Source organism: Thamnophis elegans, chromosome 4, assembly GCF_009769535.1.
Source record: "Thamnophis elegans isolate rThaEle1 chromosome 4, rThaEle1.pri, whole genome shotgun sequence".
Lineage (NCBI taxonomy): Eukaryota > Metazoa > Chordata > Lepidosauria > Squamata > Colubridae > Thamnophis > Thamnophis elegans.
In genome coordinates this window covers 82,930,639-82,953,098 of record NC_045544.1, presented here as the reverse complement: position 1 = coordinate 82,953,098, position 22,460 = coordinate 82,930,639, and the positions used below count along the sequence as shown (strand labels likewise).

The window sequence follows — 22,460 nt, the reverse complement described above, 5'->3', positions numbered from 1 at the left end:
ATACTGCATTCAGTTTTGGTCACCACAATGTAGAAAAGATGTGGAGACTCTAGAAAGAGTGCAACAAAGATGATTAGGGGACTGGAGACTAAAACATGTGAAGAACGGTTGCAGGAACTGGGTATGTCTAGTTTAATGAAAAGAAGGGCTAGGGGAGACATGATAGCAGTGTTCCAATATCTCGGGGGTTGCCACAAAGAAGAAGGAGTCAAACTATTCTCCAGGGCACCTGAGGGTAGAACAAGAAGCAATGGGTGGAAACTAATCAAGGAGAGAAGCAACTTAGAACTGAGGAGAAATTTCCAGACAGTTAGAACAATTAATCAGTGGAACAGCTTGCCTCCAGAAGTTGTGAATGCCGCAACACTGGAAGTCTTTAAGAAGATGTTAGATAGCCATTTATCTGGAATGGTATAGGGTTTCCTGCCTAGGCAGGGCGTTGGACTAGAAGACCTCCAAGGTCCCTTCCAACTCTGTTATTGTATTGCATTGTATTTTGAAAGTCCTTGACAAACATCTTATTCATGAAGTCAGCAGATAGCATCTATCTTTGGAGCCTTTATCATGGCATTTACAAATTTCATCAGATATAATAAAACTACTTTTAAAAAAAGACATAGACCAGCAGTTTTTTTTCTTTTTAAACATAATCAATATTCACAGCTTTAATCCACATTACAGCAAACATTTTGTAATGCGATTTGGGTTGGAATATGAAATAATGGTGCAACTGCGGCTGCATTTCAACTTCAAAAAAAACAGAACAACAAAACCACCATTACATGACTGCACTTTTTCTTTATTTATCTGTTTATTTAATCCTGACATTTCAGTGTCACTCCAATCTAAAGGCCTCTGACTGATATACAGTAGAAGCAGAGATTAATAACAACACAACAAACAGAAAATAATATAACATAAAACAAACTGCAATGGTATCACCAAACAGGAGCCAAACTCAAATTTATCATTTCCCCCAAATACTTTTTCTGAAATGTTCAACTTTCCACAGAAACTACACATGGAAGCTGAACAGGTCCTGTATTTCTGTGAGAAAATTATTCCTAAAGAATAGGTTATTACTAGAAATAATAACTTAATGTCCAGTTATTCCTACAGTTAGTTTTCTATCCGAACCAGTCACCTGGCTAAGATTACCTGAATGTTTAACCCACTGCTCCTACTTTTAAATAAAGGACTTTGCTGAAAATCATTAAGACCTTTGTGGACAACTAATATAAGCATTGTGTAGGGGTGAGGTTCATTACAAATCAAATAAATAGAACATCAACTGAGTTATTTCTGTCTATATGTCTGTAGGTTCTTAAATAACACCAATATTTTCCTACCTTATTCTCCCTCTCCAGGTTTGTAGGTAGCAAGTGGGGTTTGATGGGGGAATGTCAGTCTTGTAATAGCCATCTTGAGCCCAGGGTAATGATAAATCCTCCACAGTTCCAACGGGTAAGATAGGGAGGGGTTTGGTCTTACCACTTGCTAGCCATTAAAATATGCTAACAAAAGTAGGCTTGTGTGGACCTTCAAGTCCCACTCCTGGACAAATTCTTGCATTTTTCTCAACAACATTACCTATTTCCTGGGGCTGGAAGAGAATGACTGGCCCAAGGCTCCCAAATTAACTTTGTGCCTAAAGTGGGACTAGACTTATAGCTTCCTAATTTCTAGCCTAATACCACACCAAACTAGCCACAAGAGAACATAATAAAAGGGAGACCCCATGAAAAGAGGACAGTGCTAAGGAGTGAGTGATTTTTAAACAATTAAATATACTCTAACTAAACTGTACAGTGAAAAGGAATATTAGATATGTATACATTAAATCTATATGGATTAGTTTTGATACCTATGCCCTTTCTTAGTACCCATATAGCAGCCTTCTATTGTTTAGCAAAATTTTGAAAAATGCCCTTTCTCCTTCGCTAATGTTCACATCATAGTGACACAGGATGTAGGTTACATGAAAGTCATGCCTTTCATAGGTCATAATAAACATGTCTTTTGACTATTCTGTTTTGGCCTTTAGATAAACTAGTTAACTAATGTCCTTTTTTTTTTAGAATTACTTGCTCATAGGTCTTTAAGGAAAATATTGAAATAATTTTGGATAAAATTAAAGTGAAAGAAAGCTGGAAGAAATATTCTAGACATTTGCACATGATTATCAAAGGGCAGAGTTAAAAAGATTGCTATGAATGTTACTGCACGGGAAAAATGATAAAAGGAGTCACAGCTAATGTGGGAATATTAAAAACAATAAGGCTGCAGATATAAATGGTATAACTGGGAAAATATGGATTGATTGATTGATTGATTGATTTACATATGGAGTGGCTGTGGGACTTGTTTATCATGTGTGTGGAGAATGCATCTCTGTCTGACAACAGGAAGAAAGCTGTTACTGTTCCCCCTTTTCAAAGGTCAAGATAATAAGATTGAATGGAAACACTATAGATATAGTAGACACACATAGAAAGGTGTTCATTTCAGTTCTCCAAAGGTCACAGAGAGACAGCATGATACCAGATTTGTCTACTACCAGAACAGCAGACACATAGAAGCCATTCCTCCTGGCCATTATTTTTCCTATGGTTAGAAGAAAGAAGCACAATCATTTAAGCCCTGGGACACTATGAATAGGGCTTGCATTTATTAATTACAGATTAGTCACTGGAATACTACCGTAATGGCTTCATTCAGTTTTCTACAGTAAATGAAGCTCTTGATATTCCTGCTTATGTGTTTCCACTCCAGCCTCCTTAGAGAAGTCTAACAAAAGGCTTTGTCAGAATTGTGATCAAAAAGGTACAAACATAAAATCCAAGAAAAGCAGGTTGCTTTTATGCCTGATGGGGGTTGGGAGGACATTTTTGTCCCTTCAGCAGCTGATTGATAAATGTATGAACATGAGAAGAAATATTTACTTTATCATTGGTGATTCAGAGAAAGTGCATGCTTAAGTGAAGCAGCTTGAATTATGGAATGTTTTGCTTGCTGAGTGTAGTAAGAGCAATATGATGGAAATAAAGCATGCATGAGAATAAACAACTTTCCTAGCAAATGGTTCAGCAGCAAAAGGAAATAAGTGAAGGATATGCAACATCCACATGGTTGTCTGATAATAAGAAATACATATATCCTGTGTCGGTTGGGAAGGTAAAAGTATGTAGATAATATTTTTGTATGCAGGTGATGTGCTGTTGGCTGAGAACCTGAATGATTTGCAACAAATGTTAGACAGATTATATTCTGTATTGAAGAGTAGCTGAACATAATATATCAAAGACCAAGAAAGTTGTGTTTGGCAGGGAAAACAGAGTCAACGTGTTTGCCAACAAAAATGGTTAAAAAAAATCTAGAATAACTAGATGAATCTGTGTGCCCCTGAAGAATATTTACTAAAGAATGGAATAACATGAAGAAATTTTAATATAAGTAAATTCTGGTAGAAAGATAATGGGTATTATGCGGTCTGATGCAGGGATTAAATCTTTATTGAAAGAATAAAAAAACACCTATGTTTATAATAATCTGCTTCATCCCACTTTATTATATGGAACTAAAGTTGGGGATGTCAGATAGACATAGGAATAAGTTATCCACCCACTTATTTTTGTTGTTAATTGGATAACATACTAAGAGAAATGGCAAAAATATTACAACTAAGTTGTAGAGACCTGGAATGTCCATGAGGCCTGGAATTTGTAACCATATCTTTTCTGCATCGTATTTTCCATTGAGAAATATTTTTTGTTGTGCTCTAATATGTGTCTCATATTCTTTTTTAGTATGACTTCTTATAAATAATTCCCTATCGTCTTCTCATCTCCTGATTGAGTAGCAAGGTACTCTATATCTGCATTTTTACTGTTAGGGCACATCCACGTATCTCCCTAACTTTAAAATACCCCTCTAAACCATTCTTTAAGGATTCATTCTCAGGAGTACAGATAACTTTGGAGTTCTCTCAACTTTCCATCTGTTTCTAACAGAAGTTTCACTTCTTTGCACAATGTGTGGCACTTTGGTCCAAACAAACTAAACTGGCAGGAGTAGCTGGTGTAAGTATGCCAACTCCCCTAAGGGGGCCAATGGTTGTGGCTGGCAGGCAGATCGTCCGTGCCATCTGCAGGCCATGTATTTGTCAAAAATACAATTATTGTACTTCTAGCGATTTTGGTGTCTTTGAATTTATATTTATTCTTTTCAGCCATATCCTCCATATATAGCACTGAAATCTTCCAAATACATGCCATTCAAATGGTCATAAAGGTGTCTGGGAAGGTAGAATGAATGTGACTTCAAAGATGCTGAAATTGCCTGAAATAATTTTATACTTAGCACTATATATAATTAATGTTATATCTGTGCTGGGTATCAAAACCTTGGCAACTGTTTACAACTAAAAGTAAGATTTTCATAAAGTCTTTTTTAACCAGATTAATGAGTAGGGAAATGGGCAAATAGATACGTTTAAACCCTAATTTAACTCTAAATAAATTGGGCAGAATGTTCTTTGATTTCTGCCTGCCATACATAGATGCAGTAAATCATAACTGTTTTCCAAATAAAACAAGGATGTAAAGATATTTTGACACTTAAAAATCCCCCAAACCCTTAAGAATCATTTTCCTTTTTTTCTTGCTGTATAGATATTGGTTTGAGGTGCCTTTTTCCCTCTTAAGCTGTCTCAGACTTTAAAAAAAATTAAGTTGGCCTTTTGCTCCTCTTACACTAATAACTTTCTTCTCCCAGAGCCATTATTATGGCATTAAAAGCAGAAGACACTGAAAAATGATTATCAGCATTTATATTAATGAACCATATTCATTTCCATTTTATGTTAACTTTTTTTGTTTGCATCTTTTTTTCTTTTTGGGAGTATGCCTGCATGCTTTTGATTAGGTCTTGACCAGGGGTGGGTTTCTCGCCCCGTTCCAACCGGTTCAGTTGGAACGGAGCCGGCGGCGTCCTCGTGCACGCGCGCGGTGCACGCATGCGTACTAGCATCTGCGTGACGCTCCAGCTGCTCCTGGAGGATCGCGCAGGCGCTGTATGCGTCCTGTGCATGCGTGGAAGCGCAGAACTCGTCAAAACCGGGCAAGGACTGCGGGCGGGCGGGTGCGCCCTTCGCCGTTCCCGGAAGTTACTTACTTCCGGGTTCACCGACCAACTGGTTTGCAGGGACCGCCGTGAACCAGTTGAAACCCGCCGTGAACCGGTTGACTCTTGGTGATATTTTCAGAACTTTTTTTTGCCGTTGCCTCCTCCTTAGAGCTAAGAAGAAATGACTGGCCCCAAGTCCCCCTGCTGCCCTTGTGCCTATAAGAGGATTAGAATTTACTATCTTATAGTTTCTAGCTAACTACTTTTAATCATTCCGCTATCATATTGTATCCTGCCTAAACACTAGATTTTACAATTAAATATGTAGTAATTAGAACAGGCCTTTTTTCTACCATTTACTTCCAATCTATTGAAAACTTGTCAAATTCTGTGTCTTTGATTATGTTTCATTTATCACCTGTGGCCAACATCAGTTCTGATATGCGTGTGTTTGTGTTGTAATTTTATATACATATACATATGTACTTAATATTACACACACATATATCTGTGAGTGTATGAGTGTAATATTATAGATGATAGATAGATAGATAGATAGATAGATAGATAGATAGATAGATAGATAGATAGATAGATAGATAGATAGATAGATTACACACGGAGAAATACATATGTGTCTGTGTGTGTGTGTATGTGTGTGTATGTGTGTGATATTATTGTTACTTTTATTTCTCTCCTTGCTGGCTCCTCCCTTCCAGCTTCTGCCAGCCAAATGGCTCCCACAGAGTCTGTCAGAAGGTAGATCCTTTTTTCAGATGGCAAATGGCATTTCCTAGGCAAGATTGTGAGTCACATGAGTTAATCAAATAAAGGAGTTGAAAGGAACAGCAGAGCAAATATTAATTACAATAAAATTGCATTTGTTGGCTCTTTGCATGCAATTATGCTAACTGAACTGTTGGCATAATGCAATAAAGATGTCTGCAGAATTCGATTTCTATATAAAGTGGCAGTTAACTCAGTCAGTGGCCAGTTCTAATCCAAAAAGCATTTGTGGTGGAAGTGTTAGATGCATTAGTCTTAGATCTGACTTCAGCTGTCGAAGTGTTTTTCCCCTCAACCATATTGCAGTGCTACCCATCCATCTTGAATTGGCAACAAGCTATATAGGCATGAAATTTGCTGTTCACATTGATGATTCTACTCCATCTTTATTGCCTTGGTTCCCAGTCTCTGCCAGTCTGCTGACTTCCCTCTAAAATACTGGAATGCAAATACTAACAGATTTTGCAACTCTTAAGGCTGCCCTTGGATGGTGACAGAAGAAGGAAACGCTATTCTGATTCAATTCAGCTAACAGTGATTCAATGCTGTCTTGCTCATGGTCTGGGGACAAAATGAAAATAAAATCACGGAGGCACTGATGAAAAATCATTTTGCCCAATAATGATTATACAATAGCTAACTGGCCTAAAAATACTGGGTGGTTAAAGGAGAATGATTCCTTTTTAGTAAATGTTTAAGATGTAGAAGGAGTAGACATATTAGGAAATGCACAGAAAGTCTGCTCTTACTACAGAACATCTATGATGGACAGCCTGCCTTTCTGTAGACACTACATGAAGTCAAGATTCTATGTAATTCCCATTTCATCCAGGATCGGGAATGCAGGTTTTGCTCTTACAATAATCTCCAAAACCACAGTAATATTCCTGTAATATGCATAGCAACCATTAAATTATATTGCCAAAAGAAATGTAATGAGGAATATGATCAGGATGGATTCTGCCTGCTGACCATTAAATGTGGATAAGAATACTGGCCTGACCTGTATCATTGAAACTTGTTTTGGCAATGGGGGGAGGGGTTGTTCCCCTCTCTGAAATGTGTCCTCTGGGATTTCATGTGTGGCCCAATTGCAACTCCATGGCAGGGATAGGGGAGTGTCTGTTGTCTTTTGGGAGTCTCTGGTGGCCACTGGAGGCTCTGTCTCAGACATTGCCAGATGTGAGACCCTTTTTGTGAGGTCGGGCCATAGGGATTAGTGGAGATGACTGCTTACTTACCTTTCTTCCAGTACTGTAAAAGCATCACTGTCCATGATCCTGTGGACTGGCAGTGAAGTTCACCAGCTTTATGATTCTGGGGTTGCAGCCTTTCCTCTCAGTCTGGGTTCTGAGGTAGTATGGGAATTCATGGACATCATGGCAGCCATGGATCTGGCCAACTTGTCCATCACACAGTGGGCCACATTTTAGCTCTGATTCTTGCCTCCAGCAGTGGCATCATGATCTGGGTTTGCGGAAGACTGCCATCAGGCCTCTATCATGGACATATCTTGGCCCAACTCAATCCTGGCAAGATAGAGTGCTATGGATTGTTACCCCCACCAGGCCCAAATGAGATAGCACTTCCACGGACAGAGCTAGTGTACAATTTGGAGGTTCACCTGGATCCTTGGATCCTGCTTTGAGGAACAGGTGGAACCTGTGGCTGGGGGGGGGGGGTTGTACCAGTTCTGATCTCATCTCATCTGATGCACCAGTTGAGCCCTTTCTCAAAGCAGGAAGCCTTGCTTATAGTTACTCATACTTTGGTCATTTCCCATTAGGATTACTGCAAAGGTGCAGTGGAGTTGCCCTTGAAGACCACTTGGAAGCTATAACTGGTCCAGAATGCAGGCGCATGTACAGTGATGAGTACACCTAGGTTTACCCATATAACACTCTGCTGTGCAAGCTGCACTGCCTCCCAATTTCATTCCAGGTGCAATTCAATATTATCTTTAAAGCTCTATGAGGAACTGGATCAAATTATCTGAGGGATTGCCTCTCCCTAAGGACAGCTTACCCATCCTACCAGATGAGATAGGGTGGGAATGTTCCTGTTTAATGATTCCCTTGAATATTGCCATCTCACAGGACTTAGGAAAACCCTGTGCTAGGAAGTCCTATGATCCTTTCCTTTGAAATTTACCTATACCTTTCTAATACTCCATAAAGCACTTAAGTCCTGGCTTTTCCCCTAAACACTGGAATGGGATGAAGCAGGTAAGAGGTCTTAATGAGGATGTTGGAAGGTTAACTTTGATGCCATGTTTTCAGCATTAATGGTTTTAACAGACTTATATTATACTTTTTTTTTACTAATGTTGTTTTGATTGTTGACTGGAAGCTGCCAGAGTTCAACATAAGATGGGCAGCTCTATACATGTAAGAAAGAAAAGAGAGGGACTGGGGAAGAGGTTGGATGAAAAACTAGAGCCAAGTTACAGAGGAATCAGGGGAGACAACAACACGGTGGAAAAGGGAAGAGCAAAAACACGCTTGAAAGCAATTCGCACAGCTACTTTGATTCAACAGCACAGATCAAAATGGCATTAGTTTAAAACAGTCAGTGCCTTTCCAGCAGATAATCAGAATATACATCACAAAAGAAATAAAAAACACAACCAGACAGTTCACTGCCTCTCTTTGACTGGCATGCTCCTGTGCCTTCACTCCTGTCCTCTTTCGTTTTACTTTTTCTATTTGTCGGCTCAAATGGTCTTTCTCACTTCTAATTAACAGAGGTCAGTTCTTTATTTAATCATTGTTCATGGCCACCCAACTTGCAAATTAAGAATTCTTCAGATTACATCCCCCCCCCCCAAGGTCTGGGGTGTGGATGTTTCTAATATCCTGTGCAATGAGGGTTGACATACATGACTCATTTAACTTCTCTGCAATTTCCTTCACTGCCTTTGGTCTTCTTTTGCTCAACTAACAAAAGCATTTAATTTCCACAGAGCAGAAAGAACCATTATATTCTTCATTACTGTGCTTCTTCCCAGTCTCTCCATTTGACTATTTATTGCTATGTAACAATATACTATATAGATATAGATATAGATATCTTCAGCCTTCCTGCAGATCCATCGCAAACTTGAAGGCCATCTTCCACATTTCCTTCCATCATTAACCTCTTTCCAACTTATTGCAGAAAAAAGTTAATGTGCTAAGTCCCACTCCATTGCACACAGAGATGCCATTAAGCAGGAACAACACAAATGAAAAGTTTCCTTCTTTACTGTGTTAGATGGCTGTCTTGTAAATTATTGAGATATGTTTTGTCTAGCTATTTGTCTAGGACACAATATTCATCCTTTTTTCCAGGAATTAAATGGCACAACTTTTTTTATTATTATGACGTCTCTAGCAACAACATTGGCATTAAGAAAATACACATAGAAAACAAATAATAAGTAATTTAATTGCATAGACCTACAATTACTTATTTATTACTTCTCAGCACTTTATTGGAATTGAGGTTAGAAATAAAGTATGAAACTTCCTTTCCTAAATATAGGTTTATGTGTGAAGGCATTGATATAACAAAGTATGTTATTTTGTTATAATTTTCTTACGTGTCCTAAATTCATTTTAAAAAAAGCTAGGTGGAGTTTTACAAGTACATCTAAAGCCTCTTCATCTCCTCCCCCTCCCCCCTGTGATCTGCACATGGCTGCGTTATATAGTGATAATGTCAAGGTTCCAAGTAACACCCCCAATGAAAGAAGACTCCAAGGCTTGAGTTTCCTCAAAGTTCCATTTTATTACAGATGTCATATTGGCACATCTGGAAAAACCTGGATCTGAAGGTTTCCAGGTTTTCCCCACCCAGTTGAAAGTTCAAGACCGTGCCCAGCACCCACATGTCCATCACATGGCCCAATCAGGCACCATTCCAGACTGGAGATGTTTCTCAAGCACACCCATCCAGGTGCAGGGCAAGTACAGGACACATTGTCCTTGACTTCCTGAGAAAGAAATTTTATTTTAACTACATAGCACCCATAGTCCATACAATCCTCCCTCCCATTTTCCCACAGTAGCTTGAAAGCCCAATGTAAAAGATGGCTTCCATGCTGACAGGTAGAAGCCAAAGTAGAGCATATCTGACTCAACACACACAATCTTTTCCCATTTTCCTGCAACCTTGACCTTCAACCACTCTCACATTCCCCATAGACCCTGGGAGTTCACTGAGCACAAATTCTTGGTTTGCCACTTGGGCTGATGTTAAATTTCACCTCCTCCTGCATTTCCAGGATGTTCTCCTGCATATAATTAATGTGATGCCTTTTTTAATGGGCAGTCCCATTTCATGTTGAGACCAATAAGTGTGAAGGCATCCAGTTTGAATGTTAATAGGAAGAGGCTGGATCAGATTAGTATCTTCTGGCTGTGGTATAGGGGGAAAAGACATCATGTGTCTAGGAAAGTTTATGCCACCAAGAAAAGGCATACTAAGCAATAACGTTACAAAGTTATGTTTTTCCTGGGATGGGAAAAGTCTGTTAGAGAATGATTTTTGCCAGGTAGTATTAGGTTCAAGCAATATGTAATTATGTGATGCGTTTTCTAATCTTAATAAAAGCTTTTCTTGAATAAATCTCCTTAATTAACTGTTGGCTCAGAAGTACTTATGTTAATGTACTTAGACCTATGAAGCACAGTTAAGATGCCTGTTGCTGTTCTCCTTATAGTAGCATGCTTACATTTTTGAGCAGCGAAATTGCTTTCTACTGCCACTGAATATATGTCTTTTCTCCCTGTAGGTCATATTAAGTTTTCTAAAATTAATCTTAAAATACTTACAGTTGTTTAAGCAACTCTGTACATTAGCCATGCTCTATTTTGCAAGATATGGTAGATGTTGAGCAGGAGTGCCAGATAGTTATTATTAACTCTGATAGCTCCTTGGAAGTCCTGATGCTGAGAGGCAGTCAGTCGAGAAGGGGGACTGTTGTGGGTCACCATATGGGTCAGCCACTGCTTTAAAGTTTGGCTTACTACTTTTGTTAAAGAATCTGGTAAACCCTATGGGAGGCAGTAGTGTTTTGCCAATCTCAGGTGTGGCTTGGTAGAAAGAGTAGAAATAAAGGCAGAGTCCAGGTATTTGCCTCAATAAGCTGTACACATTTTTTCAGCTGAATAAAGATGGGTCCTTCAAAGCAATACTAAACACACTGTGACACGCATATGTCTATGCTTCCTAGTTTACTTAATTATACAGAGAAGCTGGCACCCTATAGATAAGATAAAGAAGCACAGAAATAGTCAACCACCTTCCTTGATGGCATTCCAAGGACATTGGGTGGTACATCAGAGATATTGGGTATTTCCTGTGGAAATTTCCATGTCCCTGAAAGCCTGCTGAGGTAACAGTTCCAACTGCACATAGGTTCTCTCAAGACTTATCATTAGAATTATTAGATTTCTGATCGATAGCTGGGCTGGGTTGGTTTGTTCCAATACATATAATTGTGCTTTTACATTGGCTCTCTTGGTCTCTGCAAGTGACAGTTGAGAATTACATGAATAGATTCCAAGAGGGGACTGCTGTGCTAGTGTATTGCAATATCTTGTAACTTTGATTCTTGGCTACTTGCTTTTTCAATATGTTGAGGTGAAAGGAGAGCTGTTAACCAGCTGCTCTTCATCAGCAACATGTTCCTGGGCTTTCTTTAATTTCAGGACATATTTCTTCCAGATGTTTGGTGATCTCTCCAATATAAATCATATAAAGATGGTTAAGAAATACAGGGTGCAGTATTAGTTCTTAAAGCCTCTAAATGGTGTAAATTATGAGTATTGACTTCAAGAGACAAATCATTTTAACATCTACCTGAAACTGAAATTAATTTTAGGCCACTTCATGCTGGAAAATATTTTTGTCTTGCATGACTATATGAATACATATATTTATCCATTGCATTTATATAAAGCTGATTATCTAAAATTTCTTGATATTTATAAAAACAATAGTTAAAACATCAACAATACAATTACAAGTTAAAATATCTATGGTATATATTGAATAATTTATCATTATAAATGTCATATTCCTAATAATCTTGATGGAAGCATTGTCATCTAATCCAGCAAAAAGAATAAAACAACAATTGCAATAATGATTATTTATGGTGAGTAATTAGCTTCCAATTGTGCTCCAGATGAGTTCGGGTTTTTACTGTCTCCTGGAATGTTGTTAAACATGGGATAAATCTAATTTCAAGGGAATTGGGACCATAACAAAATAGCACTTGGTCCTTCTTACTTCATGAAAGTAGAAAACATAGATCATAGAATAATAGGGTTGGAAGAGACCTTGGAGGTCTTCAACTCTTTGCCCATGATTGGAGATCCTATACTATTCCAGATGAATGGCTGTTCAATCGCTTCTTGAACTTCCAGTGATGGAACACTCACAACCTCTGGAGGTAAGCCATTCCACTAATTAATTGTTCACATTGTCTGGAAATTTCTTCTTAGTTCTAGGTTGGATCTCTCTTTAATAATCTTCCATCTGTTATTTCTGGTCCTGCCAGCTGCTTTGGAGTCCCTCAGATACTGGAAGAATGTGATTATATCTCCCCTGATTTCTCTCTTTCTTAGAATAGACTTACTAGTTTCTACAGTCATTCATCATATAGTTTAATCTCTAGAACCCTTCTTATTTTTGTTGTTCTTCTCTGAACTCTTTCTAGGGCCTCAACATTTTTTTTTGGGGGGGGGTATTGTGGTGAACAGAATTGGACACAGCATTCTAAGTGTGGTCTCACCAGTACAGCATAAAGTGGTACAGACACTTTATGTGATCTTGAAATTATCCCTCTGTTGAAAATCAGATCCTCTTACATAGTATGATTTGCAGTTTCATGGAAGACAATGCTTTGTTCTAATTATTCCATCATTCCTGCATTGGCAGCATTACATAAAGGGGCTCTATACAAAATTGTGGTGTCAGAAGATATGTTGTTATAGTGGACCTACAAAGAGGGTTTCAGCAGGAAAAAGGAAGAATTCGGATTTTGATGCAAAATAAAATATGGTATTTTTTGGAGTATAAGACGCACCGGAGTATAAGACCAGCAAAGTTTTGAAGAGGAAAAATTTAAAAAAAAAAATTGCACTCTGCAAACCTCCCAAAAATGGCCCATTTTTCATGAAAACGGGCCCAATTTTTTTCTTCAAAAAAGGGCATGAATAGCCCTTAGGAGGCTTGTAGAGTACTCCTGAGGGGCCCCCAAAACAAAAAATGGCCCATTTTTTGCAAAAACGGGCCCATTTTTTGTCCAAACGGACATGGATATTCTTTAGGAAACTTATAGAGTGCTGCTTGGGGGGGGGGGGGAAAAAAACAGGTCATTTTTCAGTCATTTCTGCCCTCTCCAGCCTCCAGGAACTCTCTGAAAGACTTCTGAAAGCTATGCACGGCCATTTTGATGAAGGGACGGGGTTTCAGGAGGCAAAAAATGCTGTATTCAGTGTATAAGACGCACCCAGATTTTCAGCCTCTTTTTTGAGGAAAAAAGGCATGTTTTATACTCTGAAAAATACAGTAGTCTTTAGGGACACGGTGGCTCAGTGGCTAAGATGCTGTGTTTGTCAATCAGAAAGGTTGGCAGTTTGGTCGTTCAAATCCCTAGTGCCACATAACAGAGTGAGGTCCCATTGCTTGTCCCAGCTTCTACCAACCTAGCAGTTCGAAAGCATGTAAAAATGCAAGTAGAAAAATAGGGACCACCTTGGTTGGAAGGTAACAGCGTTCCGTGCACCTTTGGCATTTAGTCATGCCAGCCACATGACCACAGAGACATCTTTGGACAAAGCTCTTCGGCTTTGAAACAGAGATGAGCATTGCCCCCTAGAGTCGGGAACAACTAGCACATATGTGTGAGGTGAACCTTTACCTTTAAAATAGTCTTTGTACAGCAAATGAACCTAAAATAAGACTTCTTTGTGTTTAATAGTAACAAGGAAGGATAAAGTGCTGTAAATATGAAAGCGAGTGAAAATGCTTGTTTCAATAGACTCTTACATCCTAAAATATCAGAACATTGTTTTAATTGTGAGATTGAATGACTTGGATGATAGAAAAGCCAATCATGTACAAGTCTCCTGACATCACAATCCACTGAGGACTTTGCAGAGGTGGAATAAATATAGCTTAGGTGGCTGCAATATTTCTTTTGCTGAAATCTACAATTTCTAAGTGATAAATTGCATCAGCTTTAATCCCCTTAAAAAGTACATATTGACAGGGATGATTATAAGGGCAAACCACTGAAATATTGGGCTCAGTTCTATTCAGCTCCTCAACTTTCTATTCAACAGATGATACAAATAATCCAAATAATGTGTTGTTTTTTCATGCTGCCAAGGCCTGTATTAAGATAGTTTGTTTGCGTGTATATATCATGAAATAATGTGCAAACTTTTTACCCAGTGGACAAATAGTGTCCTATGACTGCTTAGGGTAAAACCTATGAATGCAAAAATATCATCTTATATAGCAGGAATCATATATACAAATCATTGCTTGAAGCCATAAAAAGGGCAACAGATCCAAACAAAGTGACAGTAGAGAATCCTTACTTGAAATGTATTTTTGTTGGAGGCTAATTTGCACCTAGATTTTTCAGAATTATGCTTAACTGCAAGACAATCACCCCCTTTTGTGCTGAATCAGTATTTCTTCTGAAGAGTTGAGCAATTGATTATATATCCAGCAACTTGGTTTACATTTAGCTGGATTTTACAATTTGTAGACATGCTTGAGATAACAGGATTATCCAATTGATGTATCTCTCTGTTTGGTAATATAGAACAAAGAGAAACACATTCATTTGCCAATGCAATGCAGAACAGCATTATATTGTCTGCAGATGAAAAATGCTACACCAGAGTTTCTGGAGCTAGTTAAAGGGGTTCCATTTCACCACACCTGCTTTCATTTATGGAGGTCAAAAGCTGTGCTGTAAACGGAATTTCCCCCAAACATGTAGCAACCTATAGAATCTGTTCTGTACGGTGTTTTAATGGCCTGTACGTGACACCCTGCAAATTTCTTTTCCTCGGTTCTTGGAGGGACGAGTGGGAAAAAAATCAATAATACACAAAAGAGAAATATTGATTTTTACTGGAAATGACTTCTTCCTTCTCCAAAGTATCATAGGCTGTGTTTAAAGGAGCATTGGATATTTGATATGCTTAAAGCTTCAGGCAAATGCTACACTTAATAAAGCTTTTAGATCAATGTGGGTTCTACGTAAATTTCTTGGTAGAGGGAAAGTGAATTAAATCAATCTGTGGCATAAGCCTTTCTTCATACTTTTATTCAGACTAAGATATAAACTTCATATACATGTTAATAGTTAAACCTCATAAAGGGATGGAACACATACCTTTCCAAAACTGGAAAAGGGAAATGGTAATCTATTTCATTTTTATTTATTTCTTTTTATTCTTTTTTTTTATTAACAAACATGTAAAATACACACACACACAAAACTTAGACGTACACCACATTTACACAATGCAATATGAACAGGAGCTGCCTATTCTTCTAATAGCAATTATCAATCAATACTGCTCACCTTATATTATTTTCCCTTCTATTGTATTTCATTTGGATTTCACCATTCTTAACACTCTTATTTTACTCATAACTATTATTTTTGAGTTTTGTTATATTCCTTCATTGATTCTTGTTTCTTTCCTCCATCCCCCTATACCATTTATCCCATATCTGGTAGAATTCTGATTCTTCTCTTCCCTGGATTTATTTAGTTAGTTTGTCCATTTCAGCACAATCCATAACCTTTCTTATTACTTCATCTTCGCTTGGAATTAATTTGTTTTTCAATTTCTGGGCAAAGGCAATCCTTGCCACTGTAATTATATGTAGTATTAAATACTGGATTTCTTTTTTGTATTTCGCAGACATTATTCTTAATAAAAAAACTTCTGGTTTCCACTCTACTTTAACCCCTGTTATTGCCTCCAGCCAATTTTTGATCCTTTTCCCAAAAAATTTTAGCCTCCTCACAGATCCACCATAAATGATAATATGCTCCGTGTATTGATTCGGATTTCCAACATTTTGGGGAGGTATTTGTTAAGATTTTAGCTAACCTTGTTGGTGTCAGGTGCCATCTGTAAAACATTTTGTACTGGTTTTCCTTGTATGCAACTGTGTCGTTTTTAAGTTTGTTCCCCAAAAGTTTTCCCATTTGTCTAATTCAATATTATAGCCAAAGTTATGCACCCATTTTATCATTTGTTCTTTCACTATTTCCTCTTCCATTTTATACTTCAGGAGAAATTTATATATTCTCCCTATCATCTTTCTATCTGAGCTTTGAATAATTTTATCCAATTTGTGTGGTTCTGTTTTGATGTCATATAATTTAGTATCATTATTGTGTTTAGTTTTGATTTGGAGGTAAGTTAGCCAGTCAACTTTCATGTTCTGTTTTGCCAATTCTTCAATTGTTTTTAAATTTCCCTGTCTATCAATTAAGTCTCTGTATCTTAGCATTTTGTTCAAATCTATAAAATTTGGATCAGTTGTCCTTTCTGTTGGTGATAGCCAATTCCAGATTTTCACATAGTGAATTTTTTTGATTTTGAGTCATTTTTGCAATAACACTCTTCTAATTAAATGATTTTGAAAGTATTTGTGCATTTTATTTTTATCATCCCATAGGAATGTATGCCAGCCTGCTTGTAAATCATGGCCTTCTGAGGTCAAAATTCTTTTATTCTTTAGCTCTATCCAATCCTTCATCCATGTTATTGTTACTGCTGATGTGTATAAATCCCAATTTGGTAATGCTAAACCTCCCCTCTCCTTGCTGTCTTGCATTGATTTTAGTTTAATCCTCGCTTTTCGTCCCTGCCAAATGAACCTAGCACTTATTTTGTTTAATTCTTGAAAGAATTTTTTACCCGGATTAATAAGTGCGGCTTGCAACAGGAATAAGAATCTTGGTAAAATATTCATTTTAATTGTCGCTATACGTCCCATGAGTGATAGCTGAATATTTTTCCAATTTTCTAAACCTTTCTTTATTTGGATCACTAATTTATTATAGTTATAGTTAGTTATAGTTATAGTTTATTAAACTTGTATGCCGCCCTATTCCCGGGGGGGGGGGACTCAGGGCAGCTAACAAACCAATAGGGAAGGGGGGCAATACAAAGAAAACAAACAGGACAAAACAAATACAAAAAACAGCTTAAAAACTCCTCAACAGCCGCAACAATTCAAGTGGGGCTGGGAACTCATCAGCCCCAGGCCTGCCGGAACAGCCAGGACTTAACAGCTTTGCAGAAAGCCTGAAGGGTGTTGAGGGTCCGAATCTCCACGGGGAGATCATTCCAGAGGGCCGGAGCAGCCACAGAGAAGGCCCTCCCCCGGGGGGTCGACAGTCGACATTGGCTAGCTGATGGAATCCGGAGGAGGCCTAATCTGTGGGATCTAATTGGTCATAGGGAGGTAATTGGCAGGAGGCGGTCTCTCAAGTACCCAGGTCCGATACCATGTAGGGCTGTAAAAGTAATGACTAGCACCTTGAAGCGCGTACGGAGTCCAATAGGCAGCCAGTGCAGCTCACGGAGGATAGGTGTAACGTGGGTGTACCGAGGTGCACCCACAATCGCTCGTGCGGCTGCATTATAATTATCATCTTTAATTGTGGAACATTTTGCCGACACCCAGATCCCCAAGTATTTCACTTTCTTAGTCATTTGCATTCTGGTTGCTACTTCCAGTTCCTCTTCTTGCTTTTTTGTCATGTTCTTGGTTATCATTTTTGTTTTGTCTTTATTGATCTTTAGTCCTGCCACTTCGCCATATTCTTCTAATTTTTTAATTAATTTCTGGCTGGATTCTAATGGATCCTCTAGAACAAATACTAAGTCATCAGCGTAGGCTTGGGCCTTATATTCTTCATTTTTTAATCTTAAACCTTTTATTCCCTAGGGGTAATCTATTTCATTTTTAATTTGAATGTATTTTTATTTTCCAATTGCTCAATAACCACATTTACCCTAGGCTAATTCTATTCAGTATAGCATATAAAATGAAAGTTAAAATAAAAGGCTGATGCTGTTAGCTCCTGAGGTGATTTGTTTTCCTTTGCCCAATGTGGGACTGGTCCAGTTCCCACCAAGTCTCTGATTCTTTATAATGCTCATTGTCCACATTGGCATATTCTTGGAGATGCTTCACAAGGCAAGGCAGAAGAATACATACTTTATGAGGGAAAGGCTCCAGATGTTCTTCCCAGGATCTCTGATAGTAAGGACATCTTACATTCTGAGAAGCTGCTGTCTGCCAAGAGATGGCAAAAACTGGATTGAGGGAATTAGGGGCCTATCAGCCCTTTCATATAGGTGGATCCTATTTAGCATTTCAAAAGGAAAGGAAAATTCAGATTTGTTTGAATTATACCACAGCCCCTGCTGGATATTACTTCCTGACCCCCTGTTGAAGATCTACAAGTCTACTAAAACAAGTATGAAAAGTAATTTTTAAAGATAGAAAATGAAATGATGGGGAAGACAGTGGTCCTTAGAGGTAGAAAATTGTCATCAGACCAACATCTTGTGGCCACAGGTTCTGTTCAGAATAAAGTAGACATTTGAGCCAACGTTAAACATAAGATTAAGAAAGAAAAATAGGAAATTCAATTGGAAATAATACTGAAGGTATTATGAAGCAATACTTCTCCAGAATTGTTTTTCAATAAATGATTCTTAGATTCAATAACATTATTAACAGAATAAGAAATGCTTCTTTGACATCGTTATCAGGTGATTTTGTAACAGCACAAAAAAGATAGAAATTATCCAAATAATATTTTTGTCAATGGCTCAATACCGTCTAATGGTTGCTATTTTCATCAAGCAATGACCACTAGTACTAGTTTAAAATGATTAGTATGAATAATTGAATATAGCTCCTAACTTTTTTTAATACATTATATTCCTTATATATGATTAGCTGTTGTAATGATATGCCTGCCATACAAACCGTTGCAAATTCTTTCAGGCTTGAAGGTCACATATATTTAGGCATACAGGTTTATGAATACGAAATGGTGTCACACATCTTTTAGCACTCTTACTTTATGTTTGGGCACCAATTAGCAGTGTCAGAAAAAATGTAAAGAATTAAGCAATGTCAAACTTAGAATGTAAAGGATAAGCTCATAATATAGAAAACTCATTAAACAACAATTAAACTGCCCTTATTTCTTAATGAGACATGGGGATAAATCTTCACAGTTCAATTTTTCTTGTTTAATCTTCTCTCTTGCTGTATGATTCTTCTCTTTTCTTAAAAAATATCTTTTTTCAAGGTCACTTGCTACCACTTGAGGGAACATGTTTAATTTTTCACCAGAGATAACACAACCGTTTCTTAATATTCCTGGTATAAACTTTTGCTTGCTCATTTTATTTAACATATGCTCTGTTACAGCTGGTCTAAACCTACTGGGACAGAAAAGTGTTAAGACTTCAAGATTGCTGGCAGGATATCCCTCTGTTTTTCTGATTTGCAGTTAAACAGAGGAACATGAATTTCTGTGAGAGTGCAATACTTCTCAAAAAAGATTAAGTTGGCTAGAGAAAGGTTCAAATAGGAAATGTAGCTTGCATTCTACTTCAGAATCTTTACTCCATTAATATGAAAATCTTGGATTCTTCCACACAGTTTCTCATTCTTTCCCTTGAGGCGTTATGAAACTAGGGACATCAGGAGTGCATTTGACACCTCACTGAAGGTAATGCAAAGCTTCATGTATATTACAGATCAGGATTACATCCTTTATAGCTTGATGCTATAAGCAATCTTGTCACAGCATAAGGCTATCACACAGAAAGTATATGATAAATTGTCGTCCCCTTCAGCTCTAACACTTATTTGAGAAATTATTAATCACCATATTAACATCAGTTGCCCAATGGCATCAGAGTCATGAAATCCTGACTTCTGGGCATCAAAGTCATGAAATCCTGGCCCCTGGGTCTTCAAAATATGGACAGCTTAGTTTCATTGGAAGAAAGAATGGATTCAGTGTTAAGAAAAGCACAGAGGATGCAATAATTAGAATATACATGTACTGTCATTATAGGAGCTTCTAAGATCCACTGGGTCCACCTTGAACGTGCTAAAATTGTTTCACTGGTATATCATAATGAGTCGCTGTATAGGACAGGCCCATCTCAGTCAATAAAAATCTCAGCTTAAGAATGTAATTCTAAAGGATGCAAATTCTTTTCATTTTTTCTGTCTCATAGGCTTTATTTCCCATTTCAGGAAGCAAGTGTGTGGACAAGAAAGTTCCAAGCCTTCACATTAAGATAATCTTTCTAAAAGTGGTTATAATAAACATATAGTTATCACATAATTTTCATTGTGATTTAAATTCCTGAAAAATTTAGGGCACCCATTTTGCCCATTAATCTTTCATGTATATTTTTTTCAGTGTGGCATGTAAAATTTGTCATATCCATTGGTGTAGGCTCTGCGGATTGAAAAAGAAGTAGTTCTTTTTCAAGCTGTGCATTTTTCATCCTTAATTTTGGAGTTTTTATCATACCCTTTTATTATGTTTAAGAGAATAGCAAAATCAATAAAATAGTATCACACAATCAAAATAATACAAAAACCTTCAACAAAGCACACTCCAGTCCTACATTCAGGTTTTCTGAAAGTAAATTATACTGAATTCTACTGAATTTAATTTGGAGTGAACACTTTAAGGGCCTCTTCATGTGTTGGGAATCTGTATACTGAGGCCACCAATCATTCTTTGGGCTTTGGAGATCTGACATGGAACTGTTCTTACTTGAATGTGAATACCGCTTCCCCCACAATAAGAACACCTGCTTTATTGGAGCCCAAAACACAGGGAATGCTGCACTTGGATTCAAATAAATATGATTATTATTACTTTTCAGAATTTGCAACTGAACATGTGAAGGTCTGAGAGGAAAAAAAGGACATTCTCAAGTCATTTTCAAGCATTCAGCTGAACTTTAAAAAATTAAAATGCAAGTCGCAATGGAGGGGAAACCCAAATCACACAAATATAGCTAAAAGCAATTGCAATTAAGTTTTAATTGCTTTATGATATCATTTTTCTCCATCGGTATAAATTAGGGGCTAATAATTTGTTATCTGTAGATTTTACATTAACTAGGGAGCATTAAGGGATGGTTCTTGCAGTATAAAGGGTAGGCTTAAGCTATATTAGAATTGAATCTGTTGTATACTTCTACTCCTTTCTCTCTTCCTTCAGTTTTCTCTCTGTGCTTTTTTCCTACTCTATATCTATTGAAGATACTCAGTCCTTATTGGGTTCCTTTGGGATTATCTCTCATTTTCGTTTGTTTCCTACAAATATTTTTTCTCCTTCAAATCTCAAAGTTCCCCCAAGTTTGCTCCTACCAGCACATCTATTCTCCATGTGCTTTGCAGGAGAGGGGGCTTCTATGTTAACCAATAAGAGTACATGTCATATTGGAACAATTGAATGTGACATTTATTTCTTTAAACAGGCTCATGTACATTCTTCATTTGTTGGCATGCAGCTGAGGATATTAACTGACACCTATTTGATACTGAGGATATACTTGCATGTGTCTCTTTCAGATAATTGGTTCTTTGAGACCTGTGGTGCCACTGGATCACAAGGGCCTACTCAGACCCAGTGCAATCATGCCTATAATTTCAGTGTATTGGTAGGAACAGAGGAACATTTTCCTGGTGTACAAATATGGAGAGTTCCTGCAGCCAATACATACAGGTGAGCTTTCTTTTACTTATTCATTGAAACATTGATATCCTATTCTTCAGCCCTAAAATGTTCCCAGACTGACTTACAGAATAATATGAGGAAGATAGTTACTACTCTAAGACTGATACATACATACATACATACATACATATATACATACATACATACATACATATTGTTGTGGCCCAGCAGTGGCCGGTTGAGCTGTTGGTGGAATCTGACAGTGATGAACATTATGGGACTGCCCTGGAGGCTGAGGAAGACTCTGGGGGGTGTTCGGAGTCAGAGCAGGAACTAGAGAGGCCTGTTGGCCACCAGGTGGCATCTGAGTCAGGGAGCAGTGAGGAGGAACAGAGGGAGGTTGTCCTGACATACCGAAGTCCGTGAGTTCAGGCCTTGTTTTTGTAGAGATTGTTTTCTGGGCTCCTAACCAAGGGTGGCTTATCTCCCTCCTTAGTCGTGGCAGACAGACAAGCCAGCGTCAGTATACATTCAAGGCTTGGGACTGAATACATACATACATACATACATACATACATACATACATACATACACACACACACACATACATACACACACACACACACACACACACACACACACACACACACACTGGTATACAGTATAAAGTGATATGAAAGACAAGAGGAAGAAAACCCGAAAGGTACTCAATTATAATCTATTTGTTTCTTACAACAGTTACTATGTTTTAAAAAATGAGCTGGCAGAAAACCTG

The 22,460-nt window shown here is 37.8% G+C and overlaps 1 protein-coding gene across 1 annotated transcript in view; it reads left to right on the top strand.

Moving 5' to 3' along the window:
* The window catches only part of ALK (ALK receptor tyrosine kinase), a 346,271-nt gene that overhangs the window by 253,703 nt on the left and 70,108 nt on the right, over positions 1-22,460 (top strand). The window contains exon 10 of the mRNA XM_032216056.1: positions 21,580-21,733. Coding sequence (XP_032071947.1) covers positions 21,580-21,733 — 154 coding nt within the window. The remainder of the gene's footprint in view (positions 1-21,579; positions 21,734-22,460) is intronic.